At 38.8% G+C, this 13,474-nt stretch overlaps 1 protein-coding gene across 1 annotated transcript in view; it reads right to left on the minus strand.

The window, feature by feature from the left end:
• The window catches only part of LOC146518265 (receptor-type tyrosine-protein phosphatase gamma-like), a 111,105-nt gene that overhangs the window by 50,427 nt on the left and 47,204 nt on the right, over nt 1–13,474 (minus strand). The window contains exon 3 of the mRNA XM_085160656.1: nt 5,347–5,526. Coding sequence (XP_085016782.1) covers nt 5,347–5,526 — 180 coding nt within the window. The remainder of the gene's footprint in view (nt 1–5,346; nt 5,527–13,474) is intronic.

Genomic DNA, 13,474 nt, shown 5'->3' on the forward strand with positions numbered 1-13,474 from the left:
GACACAGGTCAGGAATAAAGGACCGCTCTACTTATTAAGATGAGTTAGTGGCAACAACAAGAAACCAAGACCCACAGCACCATTACAATCAATACACTTGATAAACTTTGTCATCTCAGGCATAGGCTGAATTGAGAACCATCAAAAGAACAAAAGATTGTATTCTTGTTATTCTGTTGACTGAGCTAGACCGAGTAAACAACAATGTGGCAAGACACACAAACACATCAAGGATGCAACAAGTAATGATGTAGAAAACAAAAGATGATGAATGTGAAGGCCAAAAAGTAATCTTCATGCACTTTGCTGAATAGTTGGATCAATAAAGTATTAACAACCTCACCCTGTGAAAATATTTCAAGTGATGATTTCAAGGCCTCTGAGAAGCTAATAAAAGTTTACACACTGATTTTAAACATGTTCTGAGCTTCTCTTATTTATTTATCTCTCTCTCTATATATATATATTTTAGGGTTGAAAGAAATCTATACCTTCATCCATACAAATCTGATTTTCACACACAAATCATGTACAGTGCTATTCAAAAGTCTTGAGCTGCTCTTCATTTCTTTAAATTTGGTAGGAAAAATGGGAAATTGGTGCAGCAATTATTCAAAAATGTGGTAAATGTAAATACAATTTGTGAGACAAAAAACAGTAACGAAGAGAAGATATAATTTAAAATTGGTTCTTTGCTAAGTTTTCAGTTATGTGTAAACACAACACTTGTTCATCCATTGAGTCAGGTGGGGGGGTTTATGTTTGAGTGTTTCATAGGTCACTGTTAAGTGGCTTAACAAACAAAAAAAAGAAGGAAAAAACCCACAGTCCTCTTAATATGGTCAGGAACAAGGACTCTACTGAAAATGAGTGAAACTTTTTCTTTGGAACTTGACTATCTTTTCAAAGACCTTCAGAAAGTCTATTGATGAGACCATTTTAAAAAAATTAATAAATAATACAAGAGTGTGGTGCCTTGAAAACAAAATATAAAGAAATGAGTGGCTTTAGATACTGGCATAGTACTATATCTATATTTTATCTTGGAAATGTAATATTTTCAGTAATTCATCAGTCAAGTCAGCCTGTCCTCTCACTAAAAATCCAAAAACCTCCATTTAAGTGAAACTGATTAAATCAAATTTCATGAGACAATGACATGAATTTGCTAAAAATAATTAAGTAGACCTCATCTAACTAGCTTTTGCACTGTAATATTCTGTGGCAGTATAGTTTCATTTTCCTGATTTGGACAGTGCTTTAACAATGCAAAATTCCCTTTGTACTGTAAACGTCCAAAAATTGCACCCAGCCGTGTTAGTTCCATTTTTGTAAATAAGCACCCCGCAGCACTGCTCGGCTGTGTCAGTGGCCTTGGTTGTCATGGAGGCTAAAAACTCTCATTATGATCAAATGCAAAGGATGACATTACTCGCAGAGAGGAACCGTGCCAAAAGCGCAGAGATCAATTAGGGTCAAGGTTTTCACACCAGTGGTCCACGGATTTGCTCAGTGGGGGGATAAAAAAAAAATTAAGTTCACAGTTTGAAGTAGCAGTCAACAAGTAAACTTCAAAATGCATCTGTAAACAAGGCACTGAACACAAAGAGAATGAGCAGAGCAGAGGAGGAGGACAGTAGAGCCAATAACAAAGAAATCTCTGGATCCACTGATAGATGTACAGAAATCTTGGCAGATACTACTGAGTGTAATTTCAGTGTTTGTGCTGCTGTGGTTTGAAATTTGACATTTCGAGTATAAAATCTCTGAAATCCACATGCTTAAACTCCCGTGTTTAACATGTACATATGCAATTTTTTTTAATCACTTAAAGATTTACATTTTGATATCATATTGGATAACTTCAGTCTTGCATCACATCAGTGAAATTATATTTTAATGCAGTTTCTAGACATAATGACCACATTTTGACTAATCTAGTGATTACATGCAAAGTGAAGCTACATGATTACAATGATCCTGCAAATCAGAGTCCCATATTTCCAGATGAGGATTTTCCTGCTGTATGAGTGTAGCATTACCCCCAATGGTCATAAACAACTACAGGTAAAACACATTAAAGCAATCTTAAGTCATGTTGTATAATATAACCGTAGCATGGAAAACTCGGGGTTTCCCTGGTCAGTAATTCCCGTTACTGTAAAGAGCTAAGTGAGTAGAAGATGAATGATTTTCACATACTGTAAAGTAAAAGATAATTTGCATTTATTTTAAGCACAGGAGAGGAAAAAAACAGAGCCCCACATAACCGTCTCTACACCCTGAGAGATTTGAGCTCTCCGATATCTTTTATCAAGGTCTCTGGGATAAATTAGCTTTTTAGGGATTTGGCTTTTTCACAATCATCCTTAGGAAAGGCCAGGTGATTTAAATATCAAAGCTTTAACTATACAGCGACTCTTCAAACCTTGTCCCAACAATCAGAAGCAATTGGCTCCTCCAAGCAGCGTTTTAGTATGCTAAAAGCTAAAATCCTCCACAAAGCAGGAGAAGGAAAGAAACAAAGAGTTTTCATGTAGCCATTTCCTCAGTTCATGATATAATTAAGAAATAGCAGTGAACAGGAACCGTAGGGTCAATATAAGTTCAGAAAACTTTTTTTCCCCCAGAAAGAACTGCTATAAGAATGTGAGCTTTATGGAAATGTCAGGTGGGAAAAATAAACTTTCATGCATCATTATCAGAAAAGTCAGCTTTGGAAATCTGCAAATAAACAGCTAAACAAGCATTTTAGAGACGAGTTCTGTGGACTGGAAAAGTAAAAAAAATCATTTTGAGGCTGCAATAAGCAAAGCTGTTTTGTGCAGGATTTCATAAAAAAAAATGCACTACAGTAGCAACTGCTAAGCAAGGGGATAGATCGATCATACTTTTGGCTTGTGTTTCAGCCAGTGGCACGGGAAACATTTCGGTGGTAGAGAGAAGAATGGATTCAATGAAATACCAGCAAATTCTGCAAGCAAACACGAGACCATCTGTATAGATGCTGTAGTAGGAAAGAGGATGGCTTCTACAACAGGATAATGATCCTAAACACACTTTAAAATCCGCAGTGGAGTATCTCAAGAAGCACAGGCCCTGACAGCCACCCCAACTGTGGATCATAAAAGAAAAGACGGTCAAAGACTCTCACAGAACTTTTGTAAAGAAAAGGGTTGAAAAAGCACACCTAAAATGAAAGACTCTAAGCTGGCTGAAAAATGTGTTTACAAACTACGATACTTGCCAGAATGGGTGTTACTAAGAGCTGACCGTGCTCAGTCTCATGCTTCAGGTTCGTGTTTCTCCTCTATTTTGAACAGTAGATGATGGAAATGATTAAATAATCCTGCCCAAATTATCAAAGAAATGTATCTGGTTTGAAAATCAGGTCATCCATTACTCACTTTGTGTATTCACGGGAAGAGAAATTTTAACCAAGGGTACCAAAATCTGCAAGCCACTGTATATAGTTAGGGATTCAATGATTTCAACTCCAGCTGATTTTGTAAGTCAGTCTAGAATTTCAATGGAAGGTTTATTTGAACAGTGAGAGACAGGAACAATAACCCCCCCCCCAAAAAAAAAAATCCAGAAAAATGCATTTCAAAAAGTTCCATGAACAAAATAAGTATTTGATCAATCAGCAAGATTTATGGCTCCCAGGTGTATTTTGTACAGCTGACATTGGGAGCCTTTGCAACTCGTTACCTGTATAAAAGACAGCCATCCATAGCAGCAATCATTCTATCTAGATTCCAAACTCTGCACCACGGCCAAGGCCAGAGAGCATTCCAAGGATGTCAGGGACAAGATTGTGAACCAACGCAAGGCTGGAATGGGCTACAAGACCATCACAAAGCAGCTGGGTGAGAAGGTGAAAACAGATGGCGCGATTATTCGCAGATGGAAGAACCATAAAATAACTGCCGATCTCCCTCAGTCTGGAGCTCCACGCAAGATCTCACACGTTTCAATGATAATGAGAACCGTGAGGAACCAGGCCTGAACTACTTGGGAGGAACTTGTCAATGATCTCAAGGCCGCTGGGACCATAGTCACCAACACACTACGCCGAGAAGGACTGAAATCGTGCAGTGCCCGCACAGTCCCCCTGCTCAACAAAGCACATGTACAAGCCTGTTTCAACTTTTCCACTGAACATCTCGATTATTCAGAGGAGGACTGGGTGAAATTGTTGTGGTCAGATGAGACCAAAATCAAGCTATTTTGGCCTCAACTCAACTTGCCGTGTTTGGAGGAGGAAGAAAGCTGCATATGACTCCAAGAACACAGTACCCACCATCAAACACGGAGGTGGAAACATTATGCTTTGGGGGTGTTTTTCTGCCAAGGGGACAGGACAACTGCACCGCATCAAAGAGAGAACGGATGGGGCCATGTCAACTCTTGAGTGAGAACCTCCTTCCCTCAGCCAAGGCATTGTAAATGGGTCGTGGGTCAGTATTCCACCATGACAGTGACACACGGCCAAGGCAACAAAAGATTGGCTCAAGAAGAAGCATATTAAGGTCTTGTAGTGGCCAAGTCAGTCCCCAGACCTTAATATGGTAAATGGTAAATGGCCTGTATTTGTACAGTGCTTTACTTAGTCCCTATGGACCCCAAAGCGTTTCACACTACATTCAGTCATCCACCCATTCACACACACATTCACACACTGGTGATGGCAAGCTACATTGTGGCCACAGCCACCCTGGGGCGCACTGACAGAGGCGAGGCTTCCGGACACTGGCGACCGAGACTGTCGGAGCCAGGGCTCGAACCGGCAACCTTTCGATTACAAGACAAACTGACAACTCTTGAGCCACCATTGCCCCATCAAATACCATCAAAAATCTGTGGAGGGGGCTGACTGTTCGAGTTGTCAAACACGCCACGAAACATTAATGACCTGGAGAGGATCCGCAAAGAGGAGTGGGACAAAATCCCCCCTGAGATGTGTGCAAGACTTGTGACCAACCATAAGACTGGTCTGACGTCTATGATTACCAACAATTGTTTTTCCACCAAGTACTACAGCATGTTTTGCAAATACTTATTTCATTCATGCAAATGCAAATTAATTTATAACTTTTTTGAAATGCATTTTTCTGGATTTTATGGTTATTGTTTAAATAAACCCACATCTGAAATCATAGACTGATCATTTCTTTGTTAGTGGGCAAACTTACAATATCAGCTGGGGTTCAAATCATTTTTTCCCTGACTGTGTAACCATCACATGTCATGTCTCAAAATAGCAGTCGTGGAAATTAAAGATGATTGGTATTGCTGCTGCATTGATTTTTGGAATGAGGGATAAACAAATTCTCTACTGCAAACCTGTCTTTCCAGTGTTCTTCATCGTGGTCTGGTTGGAGGACTCTGTGTTGAACTTGTCGAGCTCCAGCTTCAGGTACTCCTGAGAAATCTGAGCTTGTTCATCTGCAATGTCCACAGGTGATTGGTTGTTTCCGGCACATTCTGGGTATAAGGCTGCCCAGCCTCGAGGTCCATGGCTTCCTGCAGAAATAAAAGACACAAGATGTATGATGATTATGCACAATGCAGACTAGCCCCTAGAAATCACATCTGTCTAAGAATACTGGCTCTGACACACACATAGAAACACATAGAAATTACTGGAACAGCAGCAATAAGGATTCTGTGCTATATTCACTGAGCTGCAGTGCCTTCTAAATCTGTTCGCACCCCACCCTCCCACTGCAGGGAAAACATGTAAACATTATGAAAATTCATCATCTGGGTAAAGGCAATTCCAGTCTTAATTGTCTATGTATATGATATGAAAATACATAGGAAGCATAATCCCATCGTGCTGCACTAATTGAAATTGAGCCTACAGTGGGCACAGAATTGATGGGCACCCATCTCTCCTTCCATCCTTGAAACAAAGCAAAATATAGAAAAAAAAATTGACAATACCTACAACAAATATTTAAACATATTCAACAGAAAATACTCCAGATTAACCATTAATCTGCTGTGTGTGCTGAAAACGAACTTCCTGTAACATCATCATCCACTGTCTGCACTTTTCTAATCCTCTATCCCCTACAGTGGCGGCGCTACAAAGGAATAATCCACAACCGACAGGGGTCCCCTTGATCTCTTCTCGGGTACAATTGGCCAACGCAACAACAAAAGCTGAGGGGATCAGGGGAACAAGGAAGCATGCATGGATTTTAACTTTTCTGGGTTAACACAATATTCATGATCCCATTCCCCACAGACATAGGGCAACTTTGCTACAGGCTTATGAAAAAGATATAAGAACTCCCCTTCATGAGAAGACGCCGAATCAAGGGTGGCTTTAGGGCTTGCTGCATTGAAATACCTTGCAGCCAATGAGGCTGAGCACAAGTCTCTTAAAATGATAGTGTGACATTTAAGATTATTTGGAAATAATCAGTGTTTTCACATATCAACCAGAGGACAAATATGCACTTGAAGTGTGTGCAGATCCAGAAAGGGAAGTTGCTTTATTAATCGCTCAAATAAAAAAGGGCCAGGTTCTTAAAAGTGCACTAAAATCAAGGAAATATCTTTGATTTGTCCACCAAATTCACAAGACCACCTACAAGAGTATAGAATAATAAGGTCTGAATCATAGTGAAATATTTAAATGGATTGGAGCTACACTTCTAACTAATGAGTACATCTACAGAGCGGGATTATATTTATCAGTCATGATTGTAGACTCACCAATATATTTGTACCAATATCAAGCCTAATATTTCATAAAAGGAAAGAGGACTCCATTATGAAAAACCAGTAATACTATGAAGCAAGTCAAAGCTGCTTGCCAATCATAAATCCCGAAAGGATTTGCATAAAAGTGGAGCAAATGTCGACCATGATGCAATACATTGTTACGTGCACAGAAGTTTGTTAAGCCTTTGTGTAAAAATGTAAATTTTTCCCTTATCATGTTTAACTTGTATTTTAAGGTAGTTACAACCTTGCTATCTAAATGGAAAGTGTATCAAGACCAATTCTTTTAAAAAGCTAATTTTTAAATGAAAGTTCTGTAATTATTAAATTTCCCATCAACAATGAAACAACTGCTTCCTATAATGTAAAAAGCTGCTTGTTACTAAGGCAAACCACCAAATATCTAGCAATTCAAAGTGATTTTATACAGCAACCACAGCAAAAACATCCTCGGGATCACAAAGCAGTTGGATTCTTATATTGCTTCATTTTAAAAAAAAAAAGAAGAAAAAAAATCTAATACTTAGAATCAAAAAATTCTTTCACTGGTTAAAGAAAATCCATCTAACTCAATCTAAATCAAGACAACCTTTCAAGTAGGTAATCTCGTTCAAAATTCTAACAATCACTTCCAAGAAGGTGCAAACCACTGGTTACACTCAAGAACAGGAAGGACAGATTAGACTTAGACAACTTGTAGCTTCTGTCAGAATGATAGGAAGAGAAAAGAACGGAGAAGGAAAGGAACAGCTCATGATTGAAAGCATAACACATCAATCTGTCAATCATATTGGAGGCAATGTTATGCCACTGGCATGCATGACTGCCAACAAAACCAGTCTGTTAACAGAAGTAGAAGGATGAATTCTGAAGTGTACAGGGCTATGCTCTCTGCTCAGATTCATCCAAAAGCTACAAAAACTGATTGGACAGAGCTTCACGGGGTAAATGGATAAGACCCAAAGGACACTGCAAAACCAACCCAAGAGCTTCTCTGTGCATAAAAAAAAAGTCGTGATATTCTTCAGCAGCCAAGTCAGTCACGTGATGTCAACCCAACAGAGCTCGCTTTCCAGTTAGTGAAGACAAGTTGAAGGCAGAGAGATGTTCAAACAACCATCGACTGAAGGTGACTGCAGTGAAAGCCTGACAGAACATCTCAAGGTGGTTCACTGACAGTCACTGAAAGCTAAGAATTTTCATCCAAGTATTAAAAACAATTCCTACATTTAAAATGTGTAATTTTGTCCATTTAAGCTGCCGGAAATGGAAATGTATGAAAATTGTACCGTGCAATTTCTAAATAGTTACAGCAATATTTTGTTTAAACCTCTTAAGTTAAAGCTGAAAATCTACAGTTCAATCACATCTTGGCTGTTTGATTTTAAAATCAACTGTGGTTGTCTGCAGAGGTGTAATTATAAATGGTTTTCAGATTGAAAATTTGTTTGGTTACCAATGTTGCTGATAAAATTATACATTACACACACAATTACACAAGTACACATTTGAGGTAGTCGTACAGTTGGCTACGACTTGCTTCAGTCTCATTTGTGTTTGCAGAAAATGTATGTTTTCTTTGGCAGAGCGGTCTGAAATGTCTCCAACTGCTCTGAATGCTTACCATTTCCCTAACTGACAAAGCGAGCTATGGGGGCTAGCAAAGCTACAGATAAAAAAAATTAAATAAAAAAAATCCATCACCCTAAAAACTGCTCTGGTTCTGCAGTGGGCAATTTCAACCCTCATTCTCTTGCTTTCCCGTTCTCCCCCTTTAGTGAATCGTTTCAAACCACAACAAATTTAAGATGTTACTGAGATCCACAAGGCTTCACCGACCTTGATAACATATTTAAAAATGAATAAGTCACAGAATATAAAAACAACTTTGAATTATTGTTGGTAAGCAATATGATATTCAGTCAAAGTTCAGATGTAAATGTTATTAAACTAGCACATTTGGATTGACTGCTGTTTCACAGGTTTCCTTCATTTGAAGTGTAAAACTGTGTAATCTTTTGCTAATTTTCCAGTGAAACAAACATTACATCCCATTTACTGCAAGAGAAATAATTCAGCCTTTCAAGAAGAGAAAGGGAGGAGCAGCGCTAAAATCAGATAAGTGCGGGTTACACAGCAGTCGATTAATCTGTCTCATCACCATCCATCAGAATGACTATAATCCTAGCGGTTAAGCCTTTCTCATTGCAGCCTTTCCTCTCTATAAGGCTGAGGTGAAGAAATTTAAAAAAAGGTACTAGTTCCAAAATGCGGTGAAATGATTTATCTGAAACACTACACACTATAGGTATTTTCAACCACACTGAGTACGTGGCTCTGTAAGAAGAGCTCCTGCAATATGCTACATGTCACATTTATTCTACTGAAAATCTTTTGTGCCGTCAGGTAGTTCAATGAGTATGCTAGATTTTATGAGCATATATTTGACAAACAAAAATAAATGACTTGCGCTTATGTAAAAGCTCCTATCTCAGGAATATCTCCAGCTTAAACGGAAAATCACAGCATGGTTCAAATGCTATGAATCACCGCTCACATTTACAGTTCGCCGTGGGATTCAAGAAGGGGGAAAGAATGAAACTAAATGGCAGTTCAGCTGGTAACTGCAGGCGTGATTAGAAGCATGGTTGCGTGACTTTTCAAGACCAGTTGCAAGTTAGAAATATCAAGTTCTTCAGTTCTACAGAATAAGCTAGATGCTGCTCAGATGCTGCGCAGATACTAAATTAATAAATACCCAGTGGTATCAAAACAAAAGCTCACAAATGTGATCATATGGTTAAATAATAAAAAAAAAAGAAAAAAAAGAAAAAGAAAGAAAGAAAGAAAGTAGAAGCTAAATCATCAAAAAAATGTTTTATTTGGTCAGCTATTTCTAATTCTTTGCAAGAAAAGAGATGGTGATGAGTGACAAGTGGCTCATTTATGCAGTTTGGTGTCTTTGGGGGATTTGCAACACACTGCATTCTTAGGGGGCATATTGTATGCAATAACTGCTTAACAATTAACTAATGATTATAGGTTATTATAAGGTGTAATCTTGGTTCAGAAAATTCAATGCACAAAGCAGCAAACAAAACCTCTGACAAGAAAGAATAAATAGCCAAACAGCAATCAGCTCAAAACATGCTGAAAAAGCCTCACCAAGGTAAAACTATTTTTATTCCTGCAGGTTTAATGCTAAAATGTCTATATGCCGACTTTTTTTTGATGGGTTAAAATGCAGGTTTACTGCTAAAACATCACCTCTAAATATGGATTTTATGTAATCAAGCCTTCATTGGGCTACTTACAATCTTCGCTAGAAGTAAGATGGGTGAGGCCTATAACATTCTTTGCTCATTTTTGTTAATCCGAGCTGTTCCGGGCTTAGCTCTGTGTGATGTGACTCTGCTCTCTGCTATCTACTTGTTTTTAAGTAAAACAGGCACATGTTTCTCTCAATCTGGCACTTTCAGTTCCAGGCGTCATCCCATTAACCTTGGGATAAACAGCCGTGCCTGTGCTACCATGGCAATGCTGACAGAATGGCGATTGCCTTGTCATTTCCGTTTTGTCCCCTGCAGTGAAAGCACGCATGCTGTATGCCGGCTGGCAGACCTCCCAGAATTGGCACACTAGCACTTGCAAAAATCTACGCCGATCAGTCCATATGCATGAGTACCACTGACAACAAAACATGGCCAGAAGATAGAAGGCACAGTGTCAGCAGTAAGGAGGGTCACAGCGGTTGTATAGATGGAGAAGCGAAAAAGAAGATCATCCTATGTGTGTGCTGCCTAATCTGTTCAGTGAATGCAGGCGCGTCGGATAACATTTCGAACAACGCTCCTGCTGTCAGTTTCAATATGCTGATAACACTCCAGAGGGTGGAGCCGCACATGCTGCAGCACTCAGGAGTATCAAATGTCCAGGTTAGACAAGCGATGAGCTCACGGCTTGTATGATGTTCAGACAAGCCAAAGGAACAGACTGAGTCGCTAATCAGACAACGGCTGCCAAGGATGATTTCTTTTTTTTCTTGTCCCCTCACAAAATAATGGCGTGGTAACATTAACGCTGTTTAATGTAATATCGTACTGTGTCAGATTAGACCCAACACAGTAAAATCGTGCACATGGTGTACACGTTAAACTAGATTATTTTGGCAACATATTAAACTAACTGAAGCTAAAACATAAAGTATATCATTACCAAATACCTAAACAGTTATGGACCAGCCAATGGACTTCCTCAATATTGCCATTTACAGAATGGTGTCATCAGCACAGCTCATGTATATATACATGTTTGTTTTTTTTAACCTTCAAATTAAGATACTGATTCACAGTGAGGTTAATCTAATTATACGTAGCTTTTGAAGCCTGGATGGGGCCCTCGCTGAGGATGTAGAGCGTTTAAGGGTTTCTATATTAAAAATGAACTTTTAGGCACGGCAAGTAAAAAGCACTAGTCTGTCACACTACGTGCATTTTACAGTCCTATCTTCAGTAAACTGCTAAGCCGGAGCTCCTTTGCATAAAACAAACCGACAGACTTTATCCCTTTGTTCCACTTTCCCTGTGTCAGGCAGATCTCCTTACATGCTTCCTGGCAGCTCTGTGACCTAATGGCTGGGATGTGATGTGATGAAGGAAAGAGAGAGCGAGTTCAGAGCAAAAGCTGAAACAACTGAGGGAAGGGCGGGGGCAAAAAAAAAAAACCTGTTCATTCAGTTTACTGAATGATGCTGATTGTGAGTGTTTAGCAATTAAGATACAAACTCCCACTGCACCAACTATAAGCTGCCAGGAACGGTCTGCAGTTCATTGTCATTTCTTGGATTCGCTACAGTGGGGCTCGGCCTAACACCTTTATTTTCTATGCAATGTGGGATTTTGGTATCATTGTAAAACACAAGAGGCTTCTTTGAAAGAAAGAGAACAGAGGGGAATATCTACCATAAAGCTCTGATTGCAAATGAGTCTGAATACATTTGAAACTGTATCAGACAGCATGCAACTACAATCAAAGTGAGGAAACTCATTCTGGCAAAACTGGGGCAGCCAATTTTGGTGACTGACTGTTCCAGTCTAAATAGGGTCATGCTGCCAAAACTACCAATGTTACACCACAGTGAAACAACATTTCAAGCAGAAACAGAGTCCTTTTTGCTGGTGTTCAACAAGAGAAATGTAATGAATAAAAACTGGTACTCTTAGAAGTTTCAACACGTCCACAGATGTCTTACCCAGACATATAATGGAAACTTTCAGGTAACTGGAAAGGTGTTTATGAAAGTGAATCATTAGTTGCAACAATTAAGATTTCTATTTCCTGTACTCTCAAAAGGAGTTTCTTGTCAGAATCCTTTACTGGCTTATCTGCATAAGACGACTCAATTATCAGTGAACCATGAAGGTACAAACCATAATGCCCTCAGTGGGCGTCGGGATGCTTCAAAGAAAAGTCAACAAATTCGTGAATAAGAACAGTCAACCCAGGAATTGCAAAACAAGAAAATAATTGCAATTGGCCACTTTTAAAACATTTTTCTCAGCGTTCTCAACCAATATCCACTTCCAGATCTAGTACTTGTATATCAGTGCAGTTGGCGAGAATGAAAAAAAAAAAAAGGCGTCTGGGGGTCACTGTGGGGGTACGTAGAGGGTGAAGCATGAGTGAGTCTTCAGTTACACTTCGCTAAATTAAATGTGCATTTGCTCGACCTTGTCAATTCTGTGATGAGCAAAGAGGTAGAGGAAAGCAAGTACACCAAAAATGTCTCTGTTCACAGTACTGTAGTGGCACTGGCTCAACTAGGACGATTAGAAAGCCTCAGAAAGCTAATACAATATGGCAACAATTGGGCCTCCAGGAAGAAGGGGAAAAAAAGAATCACCAACAAAGCATGCATCTTTAAACTTTAGTTTACATTTTCACAAATGATCACCAGATTTTTATTTTGCGTTTATATGTAGGGCTGTGCGATATGACAAAAATCTCATATCCCGATAGAAGACATTTATCGTCCTGACAACGATATAAATCACAAAAATTTAACATTTTCTGTCAATTCTGTGAATCTCGGGCAGCTCTACTTGCGTGAAGTTTTTCCAGCTGGGCGTCCTTTACCTGGATTTGAGTGTTTTAACCGATGCATGAAACGAGACATTTTTAGACATAAGTTGTAACGGCCACCAAGTCTAAGGTTTATTTTTTAGCACCTGACGGCTCTTTTTTTTTTTTTTCTTCTCATCCGTAAACTCTCTGCATACTCTTTTACGTGATTCAGTTTATTTTGGAAAGTCTCAATAGGATCTTGAGCTTTATTGTGAAAGGTTTACGTGGAAAAACAAACAAGCGGTTTTTAGAATCCAATATATATCATTATATCGAACAGCCCTATTTATATGCACCGAATTTAATGTTGGTACATGCAGACTCTGAAGATCTCTATGTAAAAAACAAAAATAAAAGTTGAGTCGTTTTATAACAGATTAGTGCAACAACAACATTTGCAACTGGTAATTGAACATCACAGGGCTGCGTTATTTTAATCTGAATTTTAAATGATCAAATGTTAAGATTCTGCAGACGCTACAGAGGAGGATTTTTTTTCAAGCTTGTCAAAAGCTAGAAAAAAGTAATCAAAAAGCAAATAAAAGTAAATTAAGCAAGCAAGCAATTACATTTTTTATTACAGATTAAATCATACCAGGTTTGGTAATGTGAA

The sequence above is a fragment of the Neolamprologus multifasciatus genome, chromosome 5 (genome assembly GCF_963576455.1).
Source record: "Neolamprologus multifasciatus chromosome 5, fNeoMul1.2, whole genome shotgun sequence".
In the NCBI taxonomy this organism is placed as follows: Eukaryota; Metazoa; Chordata; class Actinopteri; order Cichliformes; family Cichlidae; genus Neolamprologus; species Neolamprologus multifasciatus.